The 26,961-nt window shown below is 53.2% G+C and overlaps 1 protein-coding gene across 1 annotated transcript in view; it reads left to right on the top strand.

Annotated features, from left to right (window-relative positions):
• Positions 1 to 951: 951 nt before the first annotated feature.
• CAPN9 (calpain 9) overlaps positions 952 to 26,961 on the top strand; it is a 44,403-nt gene continuing 18,393 nt past the window's right edge. The window contains 9 exon segments of the mRNA XM_036828087.1: positions 952 to 1,008; positions 1,670 to 1,903; positions 8,883 to 8,953; positions 11,847 to 11,964; positions 14,076 to 14,178; positions 14,181 to 14,208; positions 21,060 to 21,228; positions 22,143 to 22,226; positions 24,311 to 24,396. Coding sequence (XP_036683982.1) covers positions 952 to 1,008; positions 1,670 to 1,903; positions 8,883 to 8,953; positions 11,847 to 11,964; positions 14,076 to 14,178; positions 14,181 to 14,208; positions 21,060 to 21,228; positions 22,143 to 22,226; positions 24,311 to 24,396 — 950 coding nt within the window.

The raw sequence follows: 26,961 nt of genomic DNA, 5'->3' as shown, positions 1-26,961 counted from the left end.
CACGGAAACCCCTTACGACATTGAGATTGTGTTGAATTTCACTTCAAGGTCCTTCCCCCCAGTCTCGGGGTCGTTTGAATGGGAAATTCTGAAAAATCTGAGCTGGTGATCATTTCCCTGACCAAGGCGTCACAGAAATGAATGGCCCTCACGCTGCTGCACCTGTCTCCCTGGCCGTTCTCCTTAATCACCTGGAAACAGAGCTGTCTTACAAGACGCCAGCAGCTCCACTGTCTCTGGCAGAGAATTATTCCAGAATCCTTTATGGTGTGGTCAAAGAAACATAAGAAGCCTTTACTGGAGGCGGCAAAGGAGGCTCAGGAAGGGGGCTCTGAGATCCGGTGTCTAGGGCAGGGCAGGGGATAGACAGGACAGGGAAGGAGGCACCTGCAGCTCCTGACCCGGCCCGTGGGCCCTGCCGGCTGCTTTGTTCCCAGCCGCCCCTCGCAGCCCTCACAGTTGCCCGTCATCCGAGTCCCAGAGGAACCGGGGCAAAGAGGCCCTGCCCAAGGTCACCCCAGGCAAATCTGGGAGTCCAACCCAGATGCCCCCAACTTCAGTGTCTGTACATCCCTGTAGACCATATGCAGGATTCTCTCGACAGAAAGTGTGTGGAGCCAAGTGGACGTTCCTGGGAATTGGGGGTCGTGTGAAAACTCATGCCACAGGCTTCTAACCACACCTATTAACTGCAGACCCCTTGACTCCACGGTGAAGCCCTTAGAAGCCCCGGGGCTTCACGTGGCCGCTCAGATTTTTATTAAACTGCTGCCCCAGAACATCATTTCTTCTCAAACGTGACAGCCTATTCGTAGAGTTTGGCAGGGCAAGGAATTTCATTAATATGATGTCTGTTTTTGCAACTGTTTTCCAAGGCCAGCTGCCAGGAAGGATGGAGACAGCGGCATCCTTGCCCTGGAGGAGGGGCGGACATCCCCTGTGAGTGCACCCATGTCGGGGGTCAGAGCCACCAGCTCCGGCTGGATGAAATCCAGCCCTTCTGCTTTTGTAAGTAGAGTTGCATGGGGCACAGCCTCGATGTTTGGTTCACACAGCATCGTGGCTGCTTTTGCTCTACAACCCAAAGCTGAGTAGCTGCCACATAGACCGCACGTCCCACGAGGCCGGGAAGATTTACTATCTGGTTCTTTCCAGACAAAGTTTGCCAACCCTGCTCTAAATCAAAATGGGAGGCTGTGAGAAAGCTGTCCGTGCCACATGGACTATTGTGATTTCACTAAGCTCTCTGCCAGCTACAGAACTCTGCGACTCTCTGATTTAAGAGGTGATTGAAGATCACCCCGTGCCCTCTCCCCACAGCAAAGCCCACACTGCCTGCCACCTCCTGGACCAGTTTGGTATCTTGCACTCTTTTGCCATAAAGCCACCCTCTCTCTCCCAGCGGGGTCTCCCCCGTGCATTAAGCAGAGAGCGCTGTCTCCGCCCAAACCCGGCTCAGCCTCAGAGCTCCTGCTGCGCTACAGGAGCCCCTGGGAGGGCAGAGGGCTCTGTGACAGTTTGCCATCAGGGTGCGCCCCGTTTCCGTCTAACAGGGAGGTCCCCAGGAAAGCAGGCGGAGGCCAAGGTCCACTTAGTCCAGTGCGGCCACACTGGCTCCTTTTGACTGGCACCTGCATCTCACCTCTCCCCATCCGTCACTGACCCCGAGTCCACTGGCCTGAGGACAGCTACGCCTTTCCTCTACCGGGCCCCAGGGCCTCGGGCCCCGCCCACCCCCAAGGATGCCCACATCACCCACTCCTCGGGCCAGAGCTTCGAGGAGCTCAGGCGGGCGTGTCTGCAGAAGGGCGTCCTGTTTGAGGATGCAGACCTCCCAGCCAACAGTTCCTCTGTCTTCTACAGCGAGAGGCCCCAGATCCCCTTCGTGTGGAAGAGGCCGGGGGTGAGTGCTGCCAGGGCGGGCGGGCAACAGACAGGGGGTGTGCAGCTCAGCAGCCCAGGAGGGGGCATCATGGAAAGGATGGGCTGGGAGGCCTGGGCTATGCACAAACTGGACTTAGGCACATCTCCTGAGTCCCCTAGAAGGGATGCGGTTTGAAGGCAGGAATGGTGCTCGGGGGGAAAGTGGCTGCTCTGGGTGGTGGCCAGGGTATCTGGCTGACCTGGCCCCCCGGCTCCACGATTCCCCGCCGAGGCCCGGGATTCAGGATCAGAGAGCGTCTTGTCCGTAGCTGGTGAGTGGAAGTCAAAGCTTTATCCGGAAGTGTCAGGTGACACGTCCCACCAGAGCCCAAGGGCAAACACGCAGGAACAGGTGAGAGGTGGCTCCCCGCAGATCCCTCGCGCTAACGCTGAGACAATGCGCCCGCGGTGCTCAGGGGCTTCTGGCCAGAGCCTAGGATGCTCAGAGGGGACAGAAGCTCACTCAGCGAGTGCTCAGGACCTGTGCGATGGTCAGAAGGCATGTGAAGCGGGGATTCTCTCCCCAGACCATCTCCCTTCCTGGAGGGCAGCCATCATCTGTGTCCCCGCAGGCCCCCTGCCACCAGCAGTCTGGAGGTGATGGTCCCGCGTGGCACCAGCTGGTGCCTGGGACAGGAATCAATATTTGCCGTGCTGGATTAGTCAGGGCTCGACCTCTGACCGGGCGCCGGCTGGCTCTCCTTCCCCCAGGGAGGGTGCTGGTCTGGGAGCGGCTCCTGTGGGGACAGGACGCTGTGGGCAAGGCTAAGGGTGCCGGACCTAAAGGGGAGACCCTGAGTGCTGGTGCCACCCTGCCGCTAACGTGACCCCTGACCGTGGTCCCAGGCCTCAGTCTCCTCACCTGTAAGGTGGGAACAATAATGACCAACGTAGGCCCGACATCTGGCACGCGGAAGTTGCTCAGCAAGTGACGGCTGTTGTTCTGATTGCGGTTGCTATTACTGCATCATCAGCATCAGCTCTGAATCTCATCTCACCACCAGCACCACATCAACCTCACCATCTCCCTACATTCAAATAATGTCGATATTTTAAATACATAACATGTCTACTTTAAACAAACAAACACGAAAACCTCCGGCCTCTTCAGGCCCGGGCCCAAAGCACACATAAGCTGTTACTTGCACAGTGGTAAGCTCTTTTTTTTAAATTAATTAATTAATTAATCTATTTATTTATTTTGGCTGCGCCGGGCCTTGGTTGCGGCACACGGGATATTCGTTGCAGCACACGGGCTCCTTAGTTGCGGCATGCATGCGGGATCTAGTTCCCCGAGTGCAGAGTCTTACCCACTGGACACCAGGGAAGTCCCACGCAGTGGCTAGCTCTTTTTATTGCCATTTCCCGTTGTAGACTGTGTGTGTGTATGTGTGCACGTGTGAGCACACATCTATAGGCCATGCTGCCGTGGTTCAGGTGTAAGCCGCTTCTGGTTGTCCAGTATTTTCCTAAGTCTGACAAGGCTATCACGGAATGGCTCGGCCTTTCTTCTGAGAAATTCCGATCACTTCCTTTCCTCCTAACTGGTCTCCCTATTTCCAGCCGTAGCCCGTCAGGCCACCCCTACTGCCACCAGGGGCCTTGCCATCCCCTGCTCAGCGCCCTCAGTGGGCTCAGCATTAGCCAGGAGTGAGGCCCGGGCTCCCACACAGCCCCTGTCCCCAGGCTGCCCTGCACCCGCCGCCCCTCCCTGCGGCCAGACCCTCCCATCGGAACGCCCTGTCGATCTGGGAGGCCCTTCTCTGCTTGGGGAATTCGGGCTCTTGCAGGGGCCTTGCCCACCGAGCCTTCTTGGCTCCCTGAAGAACTGTCGGCCGTCCTATTCCAGCACTCATGCTGTTCTAATGTAATGACCTGCCTGTGTCCCTCCTCGGCGCCCAAGTCTTCCGAGAGGCAGGCCCTCATTCATCCCATACCCCACTGCACTCTCAGCTTCCAGCACCTTCTGTCACCTTCTAAACAATGATAGCAGCCAACAGTTACGATGCCCGGCCAACACTGACTGTTCCAGGATTGTCTCATTTAATTCCACACAGTCCTAACATCCGGGTATTATCATTATCTCCATTCTACCGAAGGAGAAGCTAGAGCCTGATGGGTGACGCGCACAGGCAGTACGTGACAGAGCTGGGCACCTCCCCAGGCACTGCCCCGGAGCATCGAGTGCAACGGGAACCCAACGCCGTCACCCCCGTCCGGGAGGGCGCCCACCCTCCAGCCTACGTGGTCATCCCCTGGCTTCAGGTGTCATTCTGCAGCCTTGCCTTCTCTTTGCCAAAGTTGAAATTGCTCCACGATAAGAGCGTGATGTGCACAGGCCAGGCTGGAGACCGTCTTTGTCCCCTCCTGGAACGAGGGCCCCCGGGACCCCCAAGGGATCCCAGTGCCCCAGACCGCAGCTCTGGGAGGTGCTCACCTTAACATTGATGTCTGCTCAGTGCCGCCCTGAATGACGGGCGAGGCTCCCACCCAAAGGCCTGACACCTCGGGCCCCTCCATGCTCCACTTTGATGTCTCATAACTGGGCAGCTGTCCTTCCTGCATTCACTTTCAGAATCCGTTCTGCCCTTTGCTTGGTCTGCGGCTGAGTTCACCCCCTCTGTCTTCATTCCCAGAAACACACTCTGCGTGTCTCCTACTCAGGGAGGGCAGGGGCTTTGCGTCCCATCTTACACACGTCTATGACGTCAGAAGCAAGAACCTGGGTGGGGATTGAGGTTGCTCTGGCAGGACGGAGCCCGGGGTCCCCGGGATGGGGTCAGCCAGGGCAGCAGGGCCACAGGAAGAGTCGCGGCGTCCCTCTGGGAGCCTCCGTGGCTCGGGCGCTGTCTGCCTTTCTCCTCAGCCCTCACGTGCTGTGTGTCCCAGCAGCGACTGCCCGGCCATCCAGTGGGAACGTGGGGTGGGCGCTCTGCCAGCACCACCTTCTTGGCAAACACAGGTCTGCTTGGGGGCCGGGGAGTGGTGCACGAGAGCAACCAGAGCCAGGAAAGTCATGGGACGTCTGGGGGTGCCGGAGAGGCACCTTGTACCCCCCGGGAGCCCAGGCAAGGAGGCTCCGAGGGGGAACCTGGGCCTGGGGTTGCGGTAAGAAGGGGAGGTCGCCCAGGGGTGAGCCCGCCCCAGGCCTCGCGGGGAAGGCTGTGGATCTGGGGGGGCGTCTCCCGGCCTGATGGGGACACAGCCAGGGCGCAGTGCAGCCGAGGGCCTGCCTTCTGCGCCTGTAGCCCGAGCCCCTCAACTCACAAGCGCCTCGGCTTCCCTTCGCCCCCCGACTCCCTGTCTGCCTGCTCCCATCTGCCTTCTTCCATGCAATTCCCTCCTGACTCCTCGGCCTCCTGAAGGCCCCGGTCCCCCCTCGAGCCTCGGCTGACGGCCCCTGGCAGCCTGCGTGCACCACGGCACGTGGCCGAGACCTCCCTGCACGGTGGCGCTCCCTTTGGGGCTGCCCTCCCCCCAGAGGCCATTGCGCTCCAGGTCCCCCTTCCCCCACCCCGTGCCCCCTTCTGCCTCGACTGCCCTGGGCACACGGCCGGGATCCGCGCACAGCCGTGATCGTAGGGCCCAGCCTCTCCAACCTCGTTAGAAATGCGGCTTTTCCCTTTTAAAATTAAGTACTTAATAGAGAAAAGTCTGTGTGTTTGGCTGAGCCCCTAATGAGGTACAAGGTGAACCATACAGGCCCTGAAAGCAAACGTTCCTGGACACTTGGTCCCAAGTCCTCCAGGGAAACCACCTGCTGGTGCCCAGGCCGGCCTCCCTCCCTGGGTCCCCAAGCCGCAGTCTGGGGTCACCTCAGGTCTGTGGAGACGCCTCTGATCCTCCCTTCACAGGACGGTGGTTTCAGGTAACCCTCGTCCTCAAGCCCCCAGACAGCATTTCTCACGAACAAACACGCCTCTGGGGCCCACACGCATATGCAGGACTCCCAGGCATAAGCGCCACGCACGGGAGCGCACACGGGGCACACGCGTGGGCTCACGCACTGCACATGCCTACACACGTCACACATTCAGCAGAGGAGGCACCCACACCTGTCCGCACATGTGCCACGTGGCACGTGGGCGTCCGGCACTCCCACACAGCGCCCCTACACACACGCGCGCACAGAACCCTGTGACCGGCGCAGGGTTACTCCGACGCACGGCAGCGCTGGACAGACAGAGGCATCGTCACACGTGACAATCTTGCCAGCCTATACCTCATGGCTGATTGGCATTGGCTCGATGAGAATTTCTGAGTTTTCTCTTTTTTGCATTTTTCTCCCTCAATGCACAGTTTGATGCAATTTGATAAAATTCTCCTGAACAAAAACAACCAGTTGCAAGACAAGAGCTGGGAGGCGGGGGCACCTGCAGGTGCAGTTGGTGGAGCTGGTGAGGCGGGCGAGGCCGCAGAAGTCGGGGAGGGGCGGACAGCAGGGAGGGGAGGAGGGGCCTTCACGCCCACAGCCCATCGTGTGCCAGGGGGCCCAGCATCTGGCCCGGGGCTGGGCAGCGGTCTGCCAACCTTCAGACTCCATTCTACACGCGCTGCTCATGCAGGCCCTGGAGCAACTCCCCTGGGAGGGCCTCGGGGCCGTGCAACAGGGCTCTGGGGACTCCTGGGGTGCCCTTGCGGGCAGGGGCTCGAATACAGATTCTACCACCAGCCAAAATGTCCCATCTGGAGGAGGAGGGTCTGTGTCTCACGTGACAGATAAGAACACAGCCTGGAGAAGTCAGATGGCCGGCCTGACCTGCCGATAGGGGAGAGCTGCTGCTGGGACCACTCTCACTTCCCTGGTTTGCGCCTTCCCACGTGCAAACGCCCTTGGGCGCTGAGGTTAGGGAGAGAGAGAGAACATGGGGGTGGGGGGATCCTCACGGGCAAGGCAGGGCACGGGCACAAAGGAGCTGCCCCTCACCTGCAGCTGCCCTTCCTGCTGTCATATGATGCCAAGATTCCCGAGGTTACCTGGAAAGAGGCAGGAATTCTAGGGCTGGTGTTCAGGATGTCAGCCAGCCCTCTGCCAGGCCTGGGTTCGTCCTACATCAATGGCACAGTGCTCTTCAGAAAATCTCCTGGCTGAGTTTGCTGGGATATTTTTATTTTTTTAATTCATTTGGCTGTGTCGGGTCTTAGTTGCGGCACACGGGATCTTCTTTGCAGCACGCAGACTTCTCTCTAGTTGAGGCGCGCGGGCTCAGTAGTTGGAGCGCACTGGCTTAGTTGCCCTGCGGCATGTGGGATCTTAGTTCCCCGACCAGGGATCGAACCCATGTCCCCTGCGTTGGAAGGTGGATTCTTAACCACTGGACCACCAGGGAAGTCCCTGGGATGTTTTTTAAACTAATAAACCCCTGGGCTGGCACATCCTGGAGGCTGCAAAGAGAGCCCCATCATTCTTTAGCCTGGGAATTCCTCCTTCTTTCAAAGAAATCACCACCCTCTTCTGGCCCTTTAAGACACAGACCAGAAGAGAAGCAGTGTCCTGGGAAGCTTGTGGAAAGCAGTTAAGAACAAAGCTCTTCCCCAGGCGTCCACCCAGACCTGGTGGCGAGTGGCTGTCTCCAGCCCTCATTTCTGGAAATAGGTGGGGAAAGTCCCTCACTCACCTAACTGCATCTGGACCCAGTTAAAATGATGGGGGCTTCCCTGGTGGCGCAGTGGTTAAGCATCCGCCTGCCAATGCAGGGGACATGGGTTCGAGCCCTGGTCCGGGAAGATCCCACATGCCGCCGAGCAACTAAGCCTGTGCGCCACAACTACTGAGCCTGAGCTCTAGAGCCTGTGAGCCACAGCTACAGAGCCCGCGTGCCATAATTACTGAAGCCCGAGTGCCTACAGCCCATGATCCGCAACAAGAGAAGCCACTGCAATGAGAAACCCGCGCACCACAACCAAGAGTAGCCCCCGCTCACCACAACTAGAGAAAGCCCACGCACAGCAATGAAGACCCAACGCAGCCAAAAAAAAAAAAAATGATGGGGCATCCGCTGTGTGCAGAACTTTCATCCACATCCCCTGATTTGCTGATTCCCCTCCCTGGACGGTCACACGATGCCTCTCAACTGCCCGCTGCCTCTGAAGCAGCCCATCCCCTGCCGTCACTCTGTCCTGGTGCTTTGTCCCTCCCCAGCTTGTACATCTGTTCAGGGGTCTGGCCCCAGTCACTCTGCAGGGACTTTCTCTTGTTCCTTAACTGTAGTCCACACCAGGAATGGAGCCTGATGCCTCAAAAAATGGAAAGAAGATATGAATTTTCTATAAATGCTCTCAAAAACCTTTTGTTAATGTTTCATACATATCTCTCCATGTTTTATATATATAATTATATTACATACACCTATATGATTGTGTGTAATATATAATAAAATATATAATGCACTGTGATAAAATTATATGAGCGATATGTGCACATAATCTATAGATATATAAAAATTTTCACCTAAATGTGTAGTTAAAAAAAGAAAGATGCTGGAGGTGGGTGAGGGGGAATTTGTGCTTAATCCCAGGCCTGTGGTGTGGGTATTACTTCACTCTAAGAGGAGGAATTTGAAGCCCACAGAGGGCACAAAGCTCATAAGTGTGGAGCTGGCATGCAAACCTGTGGCCCCGGCTCCTAGCCCAGGGCCCCAGAGCGGCGAAGGGAAGCCTCAGTGCGTGGTCCTCTGTGCAGCCAGGAGGGTCGGGTGTCCATCTGGACAGAGGGCGCATGGGGTTGCTGCTCAGAAGGCAGGACCTCTCCCCAGGGGTGTGACCAACCAGCGACAAACCCAGGTCTGCGAGGAACAGGGTCACGGCAGTCTCTCACCTCTTCTTGTCCCTTCTTGGGAAACATCAAATATAGGAAAAAAGCCCTGTGCTCCGAGTAAGGAGAGAGCCCCTGGGCCTGCTCCATCACTCCGGCCCTCCACGCGGTGGGCCTCACTTTAATGATGCTTTCCTTCTCCCAGGAAATAGTGAAACACCCAGAATTCTTTCTTAGAGGGGCCACCAGGACAGACATCTGCCAGGGGGGAGCTTGGTAAGTGTGAGGGGATGGAGCGTGGAGAGATGGGGTTGGACAGACCATCCCATGGGGGCCAGCAGGAGTAGCACCGGGTCCCTGAGAAGCCAGGGGCACAAGAGTTGGGACAACATCAATGTGACCACCCTCTGCCACCTCCCTCCCCCTCCCTCCTTCCCGGTCTCCCGGTCTGGCCCCAGCTGAATGGAACCCAGGGACTCCAAGCCCCCTGCATCGTCGTTCCTCCGGCGGGTGGATTCCCCTCTGGTCCAGGCTCGCAGCCCAGGAGTCTACAGAGAACAGAGGTTCCCGGTGCCCTGGCCTGGCTCTCCTGCACCGTGACCAAGGCTGACAGTCACATATAGGAACTCGGCCCCTACCAGGCATTCTCCTAAGTGCACGTTGCCTCATTTCATCTTCCCAACCACCCTTCCAATTTTACAGAAGAGAAACCAGATCTGAGGGAAGCTAAGTGACTTATCCAAAGTCACCGGAGTGATGGCCAGGCAGAGTCAGGATCCGAACTGGCTCGTAACCATGATGCCACCCTGCCTCTCGCAGGGCTCATACTTTGGGGAAGTCCCGCTCGCCACCGAAGCAATCCAATCTCCTTCCTGCAATTGACTTGGGAGTGTCCCCAAGCCAGTTAAACTGGGCCCTACATTTCAGGATTTAGTCCAAAATTGGGCTGGGTTTACCTTTATTCTATCTATGTAAAAAAAAAAAAAAGAGAAAGAGAGAGACCTAAAAATCATACCAGTGGAGCAAACTCACTTACAGCCGAGCTACCACCACTATGGTCTAATGGTTAAAGTGGGCCGTGCTGGAACCTCCATGTTGAGTGACCAAGCTCCCCTCACACAGAACCCGGAAGCCACAAAGCTCGAGGGATGACAGCTGAAAGACAGAGATGGTGGATCATAGATAGACCACAGAGAGCTAGATGGTGGAATTATATGTTCTAGATGTAACTCTGACCTCTCAGAAAGATTGCATTCAGATCGGCGTTCATTTACCGAGGTGCAGCCCCTAGGAGGGTCTCCCTGCCCCTGCTCCCACGTCTCCCCTCTCGTTTCTCCACCCGCCTCTTCCTCTGCCTGCCCTCCCCCTACGCCCCTACATTGCTCTTCAATAGAAAATCATGGAACGGGCGCCTTTATTTTTCACAGTTTTGGTTTGTCACATTGGTGTAAACGTGTATGGTTGGTTGGCGGTTGATTACAAATATCATTTTGTAACACTTCCACTACATCGAATACTTTTCATAGCATACGTGTACCTTATGAAGGGTCACCATCAAGTGGCCCTGCAGCCCAAAAAGAGAAGCAGAACAGGACCTCACCGTTGCCCGCCCCCCGCCCGTTAGCGCCCCCTGCGCGCGACCTTCTACCCAGCCGTCCAACAAACTGACCTGCAGGGGTGCCGTCTCCTGACCTGGGTGCAGTGCTAATGTGGATGATCCCACCCATCGGTACCCACCCAACAGAGATAAAGCAATCTCGCTTCTCCCTTTGTTTCAATTGTATAAATAACTTTGGCTTCTGAACCTCCCCCTTCAAAAGCTCAGAGCAATTCGACTGAATGGACTCTCAGACCAGGAAAAGACACACAATTCCCTACCCTGGCGAAGGCAAAACTTGGAGAAGAGTGTGGAGGCGGTCAGCTTACAGCAGGAGCTCACTCCGTCCAGCTCTGGTCCGCCCTGGCCACCGACAGCTGAAAGCAGGGACGGCCACCTGGAGGGTACATGGCCAACTCTGCAGAACAAAGGGTGCTGAGAGCCTCCAGCCTCTGTCCCTTCCCCTCTGCACCTCCCCAAAGCCAGGCCCCCGGCTGCCAAAGACCAGCTGATGCGTTAGGAACCGGCTGTAGGCGCCCCGCTGGCGACACCCTAGGGAAAGCCAGAAGCGGAGGGCCTCCGAAGCAGCTTTCCTGACACGAGGCCCTCTGTGAGTCTCTTGCCTGTGGACGACATCCAGGAGGGGTCATTTGACAAGGCCCGAGCCCAGCGCACACGGCGCTTCCCAGGAACGTGCGCTCTCAGGAGGCCCAGCGGAGCGTGCTGGGGTCTCGAGTTCCACTGGCAGTGGCGTTATCTACAGAAAACAAACAGATGGGGGATAAACGTGGAGGTCCTGCCCTGCCACTTAACTGGATCCTTCTAGACCTCTGCTCACGCGTGTTTCATAGGCAGCACCGAAACACGGCTAGGCACAGAGGAGCGCTCGCTCCGTTCTCTAGACAGGCGGACGGAGGCCGCAGGAATCTGGCACGACACGGACCAAATATCGTCTCATGTTTGATTTCGCTTTGGAGTTTTCCTCTACATGTGTGTTAACATGAAGACGTAGTTGGGGAAATCAGTAGATCAGTCAACAGATCTTGAAAATGCAAGATAATTGAAAGCAAATACCCACAGAGCTACCATTATCTATAACTAAACTGAGTCTAGGTTGGGGGGAGGCATCGGTCCCAGAAACGCCTGCCCCAGGCACTGCAGGGCGCTATCTCTGAGATCCCCCAAAGGCCGCAGGTGCTCCTGGGCTACAGCTATGCTGCACCTGCTACCCAGTCCTGCTGATGCTACCGTCTGCAGCCTCGGCCCCCAGAGGGATGGCTCTGGAACTTCACAGCGCCGATGTGCAAGTATGTCTGAAATCCAAGCAAGCATATCCTGTAACATCGCCAAGACAGTGACAGTTGTTTACTACAAACTGGGCAGGAGAAGAGTCAGGAAGGGAAGCAGAAGGGAGGACAGAGGTATTTGCTGCTATTCTGATTCTGTCCACTCTTTTAAATGCAGAAAAGATGTGGCCACACCTGCAACGCCCCACATCCCTTTCTGGCCTCGAGTTTTCCTGTTTCTTGTGAATTGGTGGCGAAAACTGATTTCTGGCTTTCATTCTGCAAGCGACTGCTGGCTGTTAGCTGCTGTGGTCTCCCTTATGCTTAATGAAAAAGCACTGGCTAGAGTCGTCCCCCAGGACCAAAGCTTCGGCCCGGGTTACGCAGGGATATTCCACTTCCAGGTAAGGGGGAACCGTGGCCAGTGGACTGACCTCTTAGGGGCTCAGTGTGATGCCATGGGTCTCTCCAGCTGCGTGGGAACCCTGGAAGGAAGTGCCCCTAGACCCAACCGCACTTTGTCAAGGAATAGCCCCCGAAGCGTTAGGAGAGCCTTGCAGGCGTTCTGCCGTGAACCCTTGCAGGGAATATGCAGGAAAAGTCTAAGAGCTGTTTTGGCAAATCTGGAGACCCATTTGTTAAGGGTTTTAGTATCTGGAATTTCTTGGGCTTTAAGCATAAATGGTCTGAAACGACTATACCTCCTGGGAACTGGATTGTTTCTCACAAACTGAGTCTCCTTATTAAAGAAATATAGGTTTGGAGACAAGAGTGAGTTTAAAAATAAAAGCTGGGAGTATCACAGCGGCATCTCCTGTCGGGATCCCCTGGGGGGGCCCTGCCCTGGGGGGCCCTGAGTGTTCTCACCTCCCTGTTCACCCGCTCCTTCTTCCGCCCCCAGCCCTGCAGCAGCTCTGACCAGCTATTGACACACGCCCCTCTGCTTACTAAGTGGGGACCTCACACAGTTTTCTTGGTGGCCCTGGGCCTTCGCATACTACCTGGAAAAAGGAGAAAGGACATTGCAGGCTCTGCTAGAACAAAAAGGGATCCTTCAAAGGAGGCGCAGGTGCAGACACAGACCTCTCCTGTCCCCTTGGCCCGGCACCACCCCTTCTCCTCTGGGCCAGCCCAGCCCTTCCTTCCGTCTCCGCAGCCGCAATCTGAGTTCTGATTCCGGCCCTTTCGCTGCTTCTCCTCAGGTAGGGCCTGGCCCTGCTGGGTGCCTGTCAGGCACCTGCTGATATCTGGTGACAATACTGTCATCTCCCCCGTGGGGAGAGGGGCGCTGGAGGTGAGCCCCTCCTCCCTCTCCTCTCCTGTCCTCACCCACAGTCCTGCCCTCCCGGGCTGATGGGGCCCTCTCTCTGCCACCGGCAGTGCCCTCTGAGCCAGCCCTCCCTTGGAAAGCCGGCCCTGAGCGCCCCCAATCCTGGCCCCTGCTCCAGGGAGCCCGAGGCCCAGCCGGCCAGCAAGCGCACTGCTCCACAGTGCCTCTGCCCCCAGGGAAGCCTGGGGTGACACAGGTTGGGAAGGTGAAGCCCCAGGGGGAGCCCAGAATATCCCCCACTGGGCTCACCGGGGCCCAGGGGGGGATGTTCCTTAAACGCACACAACTGTGCCAGGAAAGGGCTGGCCCACTACGAGTCACCGAGCCCGGGGTGCTCGAGGCGCCCAGCAGCACTGCAAACAGATGGCTCTGGGGCCACGGCCGACCCTCTCGGTCTCTGTCTCCTTCCCTTAGATCTGTCTCTCGGCCAGCTGGATGACAAGGAACACGCACACGTGTGCACGCACGGAGGCATGCAAGCACTTGCACACAGTGCACGAACACACAAGCACGTGCGTGTGAGAGTGTAAGAACACACGTGCAGCAGGGAACTCAGCTCAATATTATGGGGCAGCCTGGATGGGAGGGGATCTGGGGGAGAGTGGATACATGTATATTTATGGCTGTGCACTTGAAACTATCATAACATTGTTAATCGGCTATACTCCAATATAAAAAAAATTTTTTTAAAAACCAGAACACACGTGCAGGCACATATGTGCACACACACGCGCCCCTCACGTGGCACACCTGGCACAAGCGTCCACCTGTCCCACTACAGCCTCCCTCTGTGTCTTAGAGGCTCCAGCTGCAGGTGAGGAGGGAACACCTGGGTCAGAACATGAAACTGCGTGCAGGGAGGAGTGGAGGTCCAGCTGTGGGCAGACCAAGCCTACACCGCCCACCCCTGTGAGAGAAGAGCTGATGCAGGGCCGTGGGGGGTCCACGGAGGACCCGTCCTGCTTGCCCCAGACTTTCGTGGGGACACCGAGCCTTCAGCCTGTGTCACTGGTGGGCCAGCTCAGCTCCAGGTCCAGGTGGCCCCCCCATGGAACCCAGGAGTGGTCTTCCTCGACCGCAGGGCAGCATGGTCCAGTTGAGGGGAGGAAAGCCGTCAGCAGTTGCAGGTGGGGTGGACCTCCCGAGGGCCTCCCTGCTCAGTTTCCGCCTCCATCCCGGCTATAGTTCTGGCAGCACAGCCAGTGGCTGGACGTGGTGATCGATGACCGGCTGCCCACCTTCAGGGACCGCTTGGTCTTCCTGCACTCCGCCGACCGCAGCGAGCTCTGGAGACCTTGCTGGAGAAAGCCTACGCTAAGTGAGTGCTCCCAGCTCGCCCGCAGGCCCAGGCCCAGGAAGCCCTGGCTCCACACCCAGGCCTTTGCCTGGAGCATCCTCAGAGAGTGAGACGGAGGGTCTGGGTGTACCGGTGTGGCTCACCGAGGCCACCTAGCTGGGGCTCGGTCAGGGTTGGTGGTGGAAAAGGAGCAGCCAGGATAGTCTTCCTGTCATGGCCTAGGTGTGCCCATCGTGGTGACACGTGTCCCCTTTCTTTCCCTGGCTCACAAGTCTGGCCTTTGGAGGAGCGGAGAGGGTAAGCAGAGGGAAATTCTGGGTGTGTTGATGAAACTTGGTTCTCCAGACTTCCCGTCAAGCAGTCGTAGCTCAAACACCTGGATTATTAACCACGTGGGTATCAAGGCATTAGTTTTTCCCCCTTCAGAATATTCCTTCTTTTACTCTTTAAAACACTGTGGTAAATTTTACCATTTTGAACTTTTTTAGTGTAGAGTTCAGTGGCATAAACACATTCACATCGCTGTGCAGCCGTCACCACCAGCCAGCTCCAGAACTGTTTCATTTTGCAAAACGGAAACTCTGCATCCATTACACACTAACCCCTCATTCCCCCTCCCCTGCCCCTGGCAGCCACCCTTCTACTTTCTGTCCCCATGGACTTGACTAGCCCAGGAACCTCATAAGCAGAATCGAGATGACCATTTTTAATCACTTGGCTGACGGCCTTGGTTCCCTCCGGCACGCTCGACTTCCAGCCACCAGCTTGTCAGTGACAGGCCACAGCAGCCTGACTTCTGTGCTCAGATGACAGCAGAGCTACCCCAGGAGTCCCTTTTGGGCCTAGATCTTCAAGCCAAGGGGAATCCTGTTCTCAGAGACAGGAACCAGGAAGGATGGTAGTGCTTCTACCTCCAGGTCAGGCTTACAAGTGGCAAAAAAATGTGAAGGCAAACTGGAGTTAGGTCAATCCTTGAAGTCATCAGGACAGAATTAAAGCCATCAAAGAAGAACCAGAGGTGGCCGCCTCACCCCAGCCCCACCCAGGTCAGTGCAAACACCCTCAGTGACACCAGACAGGCTTGAGGTGGGCAAAGGGGCACTGCTGACAGGCACAGCGGGGAACCTAGTATTGGCTCTCATTGAGTCCTCCCATCCAGGCGCCTGGCTGGGGGGATCCTCTCCAAGGCCAGCTGGGCAGGGGGCAGCTTTATTCTCGGTGAGCCCAGCACAGGGCAGTCCTCTCCCTGCAGCTGTGCAAAAGGCTTGGGCCAGGAACTCCAGCCACTGGCACTCAATGGGATAAGAAGAGTAAGCCCTCTGCCTCAGAAAGGAGAGTAAAGAATAGGTTTCCTAAAAAGAAAATCTTTGGGTTTTTTTGTCATTAAAAGAGGCCAAAAGTGGTTGGGAGGACACCTGACCAAAACAGATGTACAGATGCAAATAAGCGTATGGAAAGATGCTCAACATCATTTGTCATTAGGAAATTGCAAATTAAGACAACGATGAAATATCACTACGTACCTACAATACCAACTGCTGACAGGGCTGTGGAGTAAGAGGAACTCTCATGCCTTGCTGGTGAGGATGCAAGGTCAGCCATTTCGGAAGACAAGTTGGCAGTCTCTTACAAAACTAAACATCATCTTACCAAAAGATCCAGCAATGATACTCTTTGGTAAATGAGATCCAGAAACTGGAAGCAACCTAGATGTGCTTCAAGATGAATGGATAAACAAACTGTGGTACATTCAGGCAATGGAACATTCTTCAGTGATTAAAAAAAATGAGCTGTCAAGCATGAAAAGATATGGATGAATGTTAAATGCATATTGCTAAATGAAAGAAGCCAATCTGAAAAGGCTGCATACTAGATAATTCCAACGATATGACATTCTTGAAAAGGCAAACCTATGGAGATGGTAAAAAGATCAGTGGTAATAGAAACAGACCAATCACAAGCACTGAAATTGAAACTGTGATTAAAAATCTTCCAACAAACAAAAGCCCAGGACCAGATGGCTTCACAGGTGAATTCTATCAAACATTAAGAGAAGAGCTAACACCTATCCTTCTCAAACTCTTCCAAAGTATAGCAGAGGGAGGAACACTCCCAAACTCATTCTATGAGTCCACCATCACCCTGATACCAAAACCAGACAAAATGTCACAAAAAAAGAAAACTACAGGCCAATATCACTGATGATCATAGATGCAAAAATCCTCAACTAAATACTAGCAAACAGAATCCAACAGCACATTAAAAGGATCATACACCATGATCAAGTGGGGTTTATCCCAGGAATGCAAGGATTCTTCAATATATGCAAATCAATCAATGTGATACACCATATTAACAAATTGAAGGAGAAAAACCATATGATCATCTCAGTAGATGCAGAAAAAGCTTTTGACAAAATTCAACATCCATTTATGATAAAGAACCCTCCAGAAAGTAGGCATAGAGGGGACTTACCTCAACATAATAAAGGCCATATATGACAAACCCACAGCCAACATCGTTCTCAATGGTGAAAAACTGAAACCGTTTCCACTAAGATCAGGAACAAGACAAGGTTGCCCACTCTCACCACTATTATTCAACATAGTTTTGGAAATTTTAGCCACAGTAATCAGAGAAGAAAAAGAAATAAAAGGAATCCAAATCACAAAAGAAGAGTAAAACTGTCATTGTTTGCAGATGACATGATACTATACATAGAGAATCCTAAAGATGTTACCAGAAAACTACTAGAGCTAATCAATGAAGCTGGTAAAGTAGCAGGATACGAATTAATGCACAGAAATCTCTTGCATTCCTATACACTAATGATGAAAAATCTTAAAGAGAAATTAAGGAAACACTCCCATTTACCACTGCAACAAAAAGAATAAAATACATAGGAATAAACCTACCTAAGGAGACAAAAGACCTGTATGCAGAAAACTGTAAGACACTGATGAAAGAAATTAAAGATGATTCAAACAGATGGAGAGATATACCATGTTCTTGGATTGGAAGAATCAACATTGTGAAAATAACTATACTGACCTCATACCGGTCAGAATGGCCATCATGAAAAAATCTACAAACAATAAATGCTGGAGAGGGTGTAGAGAAAAGGGAACCCTCTTGCACTGTTGGTGGGAATGTAAATTGATACAGCCACTATGGAGAACAGTATGGAGGTTCCTCAATAAACTAAAAATAGAACTACCATACGACCCAGCAATCCCACTACTGGGCATATACCCTGAGAAAACCATAATTCAAAAAGAGTCATGTACCACAATGTCCATTGCAGCACTATTTACAATAGCCAGGACATGGAAGCAACCTAAGTGTCCATGGACAGATGAATGGATAAAGAAGATGTGGCACATATATACAATGGAATATTACTCAACCATAAAAAGAAACGAAATTGAGTTATTTGTAGTGAGGTGGATGGACCTAGAGTCTGTCATATAGAGTGAAGTAAGTCAGAAAGAAAAACAAATACTGTATGCTAACACATATATATGGAATCTAAAAAAAAAAAAAAAGGTTGTAATGAACCTAGGGGCAGGACAGGAATAAAGACGCAGATGTAGAGAATGGATTTGAGGACATGGGGAGGGGGAAGGGTAATCTGTGACAAAGTGAGAGAGTGGCATGGACATATATACACTACCAAATGTAAAATAGTTAGCTAGTGGGAATCAGCCGCGTGGCACAGGGAGATCAGCTCGGTGCTTTGTGATCACCTAGAGGGGTGGGATAGGGAGGGTGGGAAGGAGGGAGACGCAAGAGGGGGTAGATATGGGGATATATGTATACGTATAGCTGACTCACTCTGTTATACAGCAGAAACTAACACACCATTGTAAAGCAATTATACTCCAATAAAGATGTTTAAAAAAAAAAAGGAGAATCTGGCTAGAGGAAAGCTTATTTGTAGTTGGAACAAGGCAATAAGAAGAATAACTGTAATAAAGGAGTGTTTCAGACATAAAAAAAAAAGATCAGTGGTTGTTGGGGCTTTGAGGGGAAGGCAGGAGGGAAGGAAAGATGAATATGTAGAGCACAGAGGTTTTTTTTAGGGCAATGAAACTATTCTGTATGATACTGTAATGGTGAATATATGACACCATGCATTTATCAGACCCACAGAACTTTACAGCACAAAGAGTGAACCTTAATATATATGAACTTAAAAATCATCTAGGAGGATAAAGGAATCCCAGTATGAAAAGCAGCCTGTGACAAAACAATCCAATAGTATTACAAGTCTATGAAACAAACTCATTGAAGGTGTAGGCGAGAAAGGCACTGACCTAAGTAACTCTGGAAATGAGTGCAGTCTGTGAGGTTGAAAGCCAGAGGGATTGGGACTTTCCTGGTTGTCCAGTGGTTAAGACTCTGCACTTCCTAATACAGGGGGCGAGGGTACCATCCCTGGTGGGGGAACTAAGATCCCACATGCCGCGTGGCAAAAAAGAAAGAAAGAAAGAAAGAATGACAGAGAGACTGTACACAAGCACTGTACACTAGCTGGTAAAGTTGTTTCTCATGGGGTACAGGACAACAATTCTGATACGATTATACATATCTACTGAATTGAACAATTAAGTAAATGGGTGGCAGATGGTGGAAGCCAGGTTTCTCATTGTTGGAGTGAGAGGTTACAAAGAAGCCTGGTGGAGGAGGCTAGAATGATATAAGTGGTAGTGGGTCAGAGTTGGGGACATCAGTATGAACTCAGGTTTAGTCGAATAGAGATGGTTACACATTGATGAGTATATGTGTCACTCATGGGTTAGTACACAGGTATTATTTCCTTGTTTATCAGCTGAGACGGCCTAGAAGCAACGACAATCCCATAGCAACAAGCACTCCTGCTTCTCAGGTCTTGGTTTCTAACACCATTCTCCAATCAAAGGAACCAGGGCTCCTTGGAGATAAGGCTGATTGTAGAACTGGAGCAAGAAATACAGAAGAGGAGCCTAGAGTATCTTGCAGTGTCGGGAAGTGAATGTGTGTGTGTATGCTTTAAACGTACACACACACACACACACACACACACACACACTGATGGAGTTATGTCAAAGGGACACAGGAGCCAACTGAAGGAACCGAAAGTAGCCAAAGCTGGAACAATAAGAGCAACAAAATAAGTAAAATGGCATTGAATTATAAATCAAAGTATAAAATTAATATTCGTGAGTCCATACTGATGTAAATAAATTATTGAATAAATAAATGGAGGAGAAGAGACAAATCTGCCACATAGAAGAATTCCGGGGAACTTATGTAGACTCTCTGCCCTCAAGAAGGTGAAGCATGACCCCCACTCCTAAGTCCTTCCGAAGAGGACAGTAATGGGGGGTGGGGGCAGAGTAAGTTCACAGAGGAGAAACATGACAGACAGGAGACCTCAGCCCGTGATCAAGGCGACATCAACAGTGACAAGTCATGAAGACACGAGGTATGCTCGATACGACGTGATGAGAATGGTACTTCACCCCAGTGGTCTTCTTCCCCCAAACCTGTCACCCCAGTCTACGCATGAGAAAACCAGTAGACAGATCCCAACTGAGGAACATTCTACAGAACACCGGCAGTGCCTCAAAACTGCCCAGGTCATCAAAAACAAGGAGAGCCTGAGCAACTGTCACGGGCCAGAGGAGCCTAAGGTGACTTGACTAAGTGTGATGATGTGGGATCCCGCGTGGGATCTTCCAACAGAAAAAGCGCGTTAGGTGAAAACTAAGGAAGTGTGAATATGGTATGAACTTTAGTAACAATGACGTACTGGTTCAGTCACTGTAACAAATGCACCACACCGACGTAAGATGTTAATGTACAACCGTATTAATCAAAGAGCTGAAGAGAGAAAAGCGGCTGGGACTACATGGGTCCAGGAAGCAAGAGAAACGCCTCCATCTCCCTCTCGGTCTCATACAACTAACAGCTTCATGCTCAGGCCCCATTCCACGTGAGGCGAGAGAAGGAGGCTCATTTAAACCTCACAGCAGCCCTAGGAGGAAGAGTGCAACCCCATTTCGAAAATTAGGAAACTGAAGCGCAGAGTGAGTTGGTCCAGCATTCCCTCAGCTTGTAAGCGGGGGGAACCGGCTCTTGGACCTGCAGTCTGTCGGGGACCAGGGTTCTTGGCCTCCTTAATCAATAGAAATTGATCAGAGGCCAGACAGGAAAGTCAGGCAAGGCTTTAGGGGGGCCCCTGCTGCAGCAGGGGGGGAGCGAGAACAAGCAACCTGCCCCCTTGCTTGCTTTTCCCTGGGGGGATGGGGCGGCGAGCTTGTTCCTTATACGGGGTGAGGGTAGGGCTGCGTCCAGGGATCGGGCCAGAGGGGTGGCTTAGGTGTTTTGCCCACCTCTTAGGTGGTGTCGCGTGCAGGGCGCGTGCGCAGTACCCTGCTTTTGCTCGCGGCTCTTCAAAAGTGGCAGTTGGGTATTTCTCTTGGTCTCGTTTGTCCAGAATTTGTCTCAACTGCGCATGCACGTGGTTATTTTTAGCCCCATACAGTTTCTTTGTATTTTGTTGCTCAAGGAGAGGTGTGTCCAGGTGCCAGCACGGCGGCCCAGCAGCCAAGGGTCCCAGGTCCCAGCCAAGGGTCCCAGGTCCCCGCCTGTCTCCTTACCACCACACCCACTGCCTCTCTCACAGAGTTCTCAGCATCTCTGGTTTCCTCAGAGCTCCAAGTAAACCCCATCCCTGCTTCCCACGTTCTTCCACATCCCCAGCCTGGGCGAGCCTCGGGAGGTGGTTCTCGGTTAGAAAAGGTAGAAAAACTCTGGCTGAGGGGCGCCACCTGGTGGCGGTCCTTGTTCCCTGCAGCCGTTGCCAGGCTTTCTTGCCGCCCTCACAGGCTGAACGGGAGCTACGAGGCTCTGAACGGGGGCAGCGCCATCGAGGCCGTGGAGGACTTCACCGGGGCCGTGGCAGAGACCTTCACAACCAAGGAGGCTCCCGGGAACTTCTATGAGATTCTAGACAAGGCCTTGAAGAGGGGCTCTCTGGTGGGCTGCTCCATTGACGTAAGTCGCTGGCTGGCGGCATCCCAGGCACTGTTCTAGGCTCAGATGCCGGGCTGCCCACGGAAGAGGCATACCTTGCAGGGGGGCGGGGGCAATGCTTATTTATTTTAATTAAAACAAACGTTTGTGTTGAATGGTTTTCCAGTTGCAGAGGTAAGACGCCCTTGCTGTATCAGGTGGAAGAATCCTGAGATGATGAACAGGGCAAAACTCTATCTCCCTCCCCCGTCCACGCCGGGACGCCTGTCGGGTGCCCGTCAAGCCTCTGTCCTCGCTCGTGCAACAGGCACGCGCGTATATGCACAGACTCGGGGGCGGTGTTTACTGAATGGAATCTTACTATACACTTTCTTGAAACTTGTCTCTTTCACTTCATAGATCATGAAAAAATATATCCGTGGATAGAAACAGAACAGCATTTTTTCTAATTTCTCTATGCATACAAACACACACATGTAATTTTACCTCATCTATTTTTTGAAGCCTATTCAACTTTTCTATTTCCTCTTGGATTAACCTGGGGAATTTATCCTTTGCTAGTAAATTTCCTCTACTTTTTCAAGTTTGTGACATAGAATTGCATGTCATATGGTTTTATGCTTCTTACTGCCTCTTTGGTGTCTGTTCCTTGCTATTGCTACACGGTGGGAAAGGTCAAGTTTTTCTGTTTGGGGGCAAGAATGTAAACTCTTCAGTGAAGTCCAAGCAGAGAATGAGGGACCTCCACCCTGGGAAGAGGCTGGGAATTGCTGTATGTCACTGCTAACCACTTAGGGGGGTTCCCGTGTACCCATTTTATATGCCCACTCACAGGGCCCTCACCTGAGGGGGCAGGAGGGACTGAGCCAGACATGGAGCTGTGTCTGGCCAGCTGGGGAAGGTTTGACATAGATACTGCTCCTTTTTTGTTTTAGATCAGAAATGCTGCAGAATCTGAAGCCCGGACACCTTTTGGTCTCATTAGGGGTCATGCCTACACAGTGATGGGCGTTGACCAGGTAGGCGACAGGGACCCCTGTTGACAGGGTATGGGGACAGACTTCGTAAACCTATATAGCGCATTGCAGTTTAAACTGCACTTTCGGACATGACAGAGGATGTCTCATCCAAAGAAGAAAGGCTGGAATTCAAAACAGCAAACAGGAGAGAGAGAGAGAGACCTGTGAGGCCGGCACAGTATAAACTTGGTCAGCAGCTGCGAGACCCTGGTCTTTGTTTTTTCTGTTCTTTTCTTCCCTGATTCTACATCAGTCCTGTCATAGTCAGGGTTCCCCAGAGAAACAGCACCCATAGGCTAAATCTGTATATGAAGAGACTTAGTAGTCGGAATTGCTCACCTGGTTATAGAGGCTGAAAAGCCCTGCTATCCACAAGCTGGAGCCAGTGGTGTAGGTCCAGTCCAAACCCAAGAGCCTAAGAACCAGGAGAACCAGTAAGTCCCAGCCCAAGAGCAGAAAAGGACCAAAGTCCCAGCTCAGCAGTCAGGCAGAGAGGGCACATTCTCCCTTCCTTTGCCTTTTTGTTCTTTTTGGACCTTCAGCTGATGAGATGGGGCCCACGCACAATGGGGAAGGCCATCTGCTGTACTCAGTCTACCAGTTCAGAAGCACATCTCATCCAGAAACACCCTCACAGACACACCCAGAATAATGCATAACCAAACATCTAGGCACGCCATGGTCCAGTCAAGTTGACGCATAAAATTAACCAGCACAAGTCCTATTCTCTGCAGCTGTAGTTCAGGCTGGAACTAATCCCCGGGGCGGTGAGGGGGGGCACCCAGACCCCCACATGGCACCACTGTGACTTCCGGCGAGTGCTTTGTTTGGAGGAATGCACGGGAAAGAGGAGGGGAGAAAGTGAGATGAGAAGCAGAGGGGAGCGCCCTTGCAGGGTCAAGTTCAGTGAAGTCCAAAGGGTTTCCCTCCGTGGCCCCCCTTGGGTGAATCTCAAACCCAGTCGGTAGGGGACCCGGGCGCCTCCGGTCTCCTCCAGTGGCTGCCGTGCTCCAAATGAATGGGGAGCACACGGGGTGCAGCGGGAGCCTGGCCCTGCCCCCCAGCGGGCGGCGTGAGCAACGTGCCCAAGCGGGAGATGCAGCTGGACTCTTTGGAGAGTTGGCTCCCTCCGCCCCCCTCCCTGTCCACACACGCTTCCAGCCACTCACTTGAGCAGGCCTGTGGTTCCTGACGTCAGATCTTCTAAATGTTATTCCCAGCGATGGCAGAAACCTTCCCATCGTATGACACTCTGTTCAATTGCGTTTGCTTCCTCTCCGCCTGTAAGGAATTCACCTCCCCACCCATTTCAATGAATGAACCTCTTTCATGGTGAACTTGGACTCTGGAGAGGTCATACTTAACTTAAATGATTTTGCACGTAAAAAGAGAACATTGATGCCAAAGGTATGAGGATAAAGCGTTCTGAGAACTGAAATTCCTGGATCATTGATGAATCGAAGTCTTTTACTCTCACCCTTCCAGCCCCAGAACCTCTCTATGCATTGGTGCTCTGGGCAGAGCCTGAGGGCTGAGTCCTCTTTCTGTACTGGCTCAAGGGCTCTCAGTGTGGCAGCAGAGACCCTCATGTGACACCTGAAAGGGGGAGAATATCAGATTTAGAAGACTTTTAGAAGTGGGTTTTTGTTTATTGCGGTTGTTTCAACTCCCAGCATGGGCTTATATTCTGATCATCTGGGAGTCAGATGCTAAGGATGAAGAAAACTCAGTGTTAGACCCACTGACTGCCGGATGCTGAAGATACACGATAAATAAGACTTGGCCTCTGCCTCTGGGGGGTTCCAGTCTAGAGAGAAAACTCACCCGTTTGAAGATTCCTGTGGACTCACTTCTTGTTAATTACAACTCCACTTTGTTTCCCACATGCGACATCACCATTCTGGGGTGATTAATATAACATCGCGTTCAATAGGAATTAGGAAATTTTGAGAGCTAGTTAACAACTGATGAGTTTTGACATGTCCTTAGGGTGTCAACAGGCTTTCAGAAAAGCCAGCCTCAGCCGGAGCGAACCCACCCTGGAGCTCACAGATGGATTTAGCATTCTCACATTTCCCTTTTAGGTAAGCTTCCGAGGCCAGAAAATAGAGCTCATCAGAGTCCGGAACCCTTGGGGCCAAGTTGAGTGGACCGGGTCCTGGAGCGACAGGTCAGTCCCCGCCCCATCCTTCTGACCGATCCCCACCTTCCTACAGCTCACAGGGCACGAGGCCAGGGCTGGCTTGTGCACGTGTGATGGGGGAGCAGCATGACTACGGTTCTCTCCTGGCTCCTGTTCAGGGAGGGTCCTGTCCCGCTTCCGGACCTTACTTCTGCCCTCGGGCCCTCCATGCCCTCAAACTTGAAGACTCACTGTGCCCTTTACCTTTCACGTAATTGTATTATGTCAGTGACTGTATTACCTCCCATGGGAACTTTATATCCCACGATATGGTGAAGGCTTCATCCCAGTGATGAAGAGCTCCTGTGTGTGTGTGTGTGTGTCTGTGTGTGTGTGTGTGTGTGTGTGTGTTGGGTGCAGGTGGCATGGCAATGAGTACTTCAGGTGTGAGAATCCCTGAAACATTGCCAAGCAGGTTGCTAAAGTGTTCTCTCCCGTGGTCACTGACCATTGGCCAGAGGCCCGGTGGCCCCCAGTGACACAGAGGAAGTGGAGCGGGAAATTCACCCATCACAGAGCAGCCACCTGGGCTATTTATACGGCCCCCAATTATAAAGAAAGGGCTGCCTGTCTTGTATGTGTCCCCTCCTCGTTCCCCGGGAAACAGCCTAGGTGACTGGGATTGGGGGGTGTTCTGGCTCAGGCAGGGCCCCCTAACCCGTCCCCACTCCTGCCCACCCACAGCTTGGGGGGCTCCAGGGAGCCCGGTAGCGAGTCTAGAGCTTCAGTGAAACTGAGTGGTGTTTGTCCTCGGCTCCCACAGAGGCACCACCCCCCGCCCGTCGGTGTGCTGGGGGCTTCATTAATCAGACCTCCCGGCCTGCCTGTCAGCCCCATCGCTGGGCTTGTGCCACCATCCCTGTCGTCCGCTGGGCTTCTGTCTCCTCAGACCCATCAAAGGAGGGAAGAGATCAGCCTCCCTCTCCAGTTGGAAATGGAGAGAAAGAGATAAACCCACATTAATGAGACTGCTTCCTACGGTGAATAGATTCTGAGTCTCTCGGTTCAGGGAACGCCGTGTGTAAAAGGGCCGAACCCTTTTTCCCCCTCCTGGGAAACATGCAGAGGGAGAAATAAAGGAAGTGCATTTTCCCTGGCTCGAGGCTGGACACAAGCTTGCCTTCTCTCCCACTCGGCCTCGGGGTGAGGGGGGGCTGGTCCACAAGCCGATCCCTGACCCTGACCCTGACCCTGCCTGCTGTGAGAACAGGGCTGAAAGGGCTGCTTACTCCCCTAGGCCCACAAGGTGTCTGGGGAGGGCCACTTAAAAGATATTGGCCCTGGGTACTGCTCTTCCCCGGACTGGAGAGTTGTTCTACCTGAGTCCTCCCCGCCCCCATCCAAGACAAGGTCTACAGGGTGTAGGTGAGGTAGACACACCACTTACAGCACCACAGTGGGGGTGACTCAGTTTGAACTATTTAGAGGTGGTCATGGGGGTCACAGAAACTCCGTGGACCTGGAGGTGGAACTCCTGAGTCTGCAGGACAATGGGCGCTGTGCACCTGAGCCTTCTTGCCCATAGGCGGGCTCGTCTACCTGGCAGAAGCTCACCTGGCCTCCTAGCGCGGTCTTGTAAAGAAGCTACTTGGGGACTTCCCTGGTGGCGCAGTGGTTGAGAATCTGCCTGCCAACGCAGGGGACACGGGTTCGAGCCCTGGTCCGGGGAGGTCCCACATGCCGCAGAGCAACTAGGCCCGTGAGCCACAACTACTGAGCCTGCGCGTCTGGAGCCTGTGTTCCGCAACAAGAGAGGCCACGATAGTGAGAGGCCCGTGCACCGCGATGAAGAGTGGCCCCCGCTCGCCACAACTAGAGAAAGCCCTCACACAGAAACGAAGACCCAACACAGCCATAATTAATTAATTAATTAATTAATTTAAAAAAAAAAAGAAGCTACTTGGTATGTTTAATGTCAAGCACGGGTGAACGTGAGGTACTATCACCACTCTTCAAAGCGTCAGCTTGTAGACCAAGGGGAGAGGTAGAAGGAGTGTCCCAGGCCCCACATCTCAGCCCGCTGTGGCTTCTCGTTGGGCCCCTTCTGCCGCCCTGTTCATGTTCAACTCCCTGTGACGGCCCCAGGAGACTCTTCCGTGGAGGAGGGTCCAGTGGTCCTGAGGGCCTTTTTGCATCAGCTGCGCTTGGAGATATACTTTCCCCCCAGCCTCTCCACCCCCCGGCACATTTCCAGGGCCCCCGATCAGGATCAATTCCCCACATAACGTGGACCCTGGTTCCTAGGGAGGGGCAGGTCCCACCCCAAGGCCAGTGTCATTCCCACTGCTGTCCGCGACCTTGTACCTAACGCTGGCTTTGTTCACCCCTGGTTCTTCTGAGCGGCATTCCGTTGGCCCAGCCGAGCAAAAGCGCCTGTGTCACGCTGCTCTGGACGATGGGGAGTTCTGGTACGGTGTTTGTCTCTGTTTTCCTTTCTGTATTAACTCCATCACAGGTGTGGGGCGTGTCTCAGTGCCCTTAGGTGTAAGAAACGCTGCTTTTTCTCTTCTATTTTCTTTTATTTTATTGGTAAATCAAATCCATTTGTCTCAA

Source organism: Balaenoptera musculus, chromosome 16 (genome assembly GCF_009873245.2).
Source record: "Balaenoptera musculus isolate JJ_BM4_2016_0621 chromosome 16, mBalMus1.pri.v3, whole genome shotgun sequence".
In the NCBI taxonomy this organism is placed as follows: Eukaryota; Metazoa; Chordata; class Mammalia; order Artiodactyla; family Balaenopteridae; genus Balaenoptera; species Balaenoptera musculus.
The sequence above is the reverse complement of the archived record's forward strand: the minus strand, read 5'-3'. Positions and strand labels throughout refer to the sequence as shown.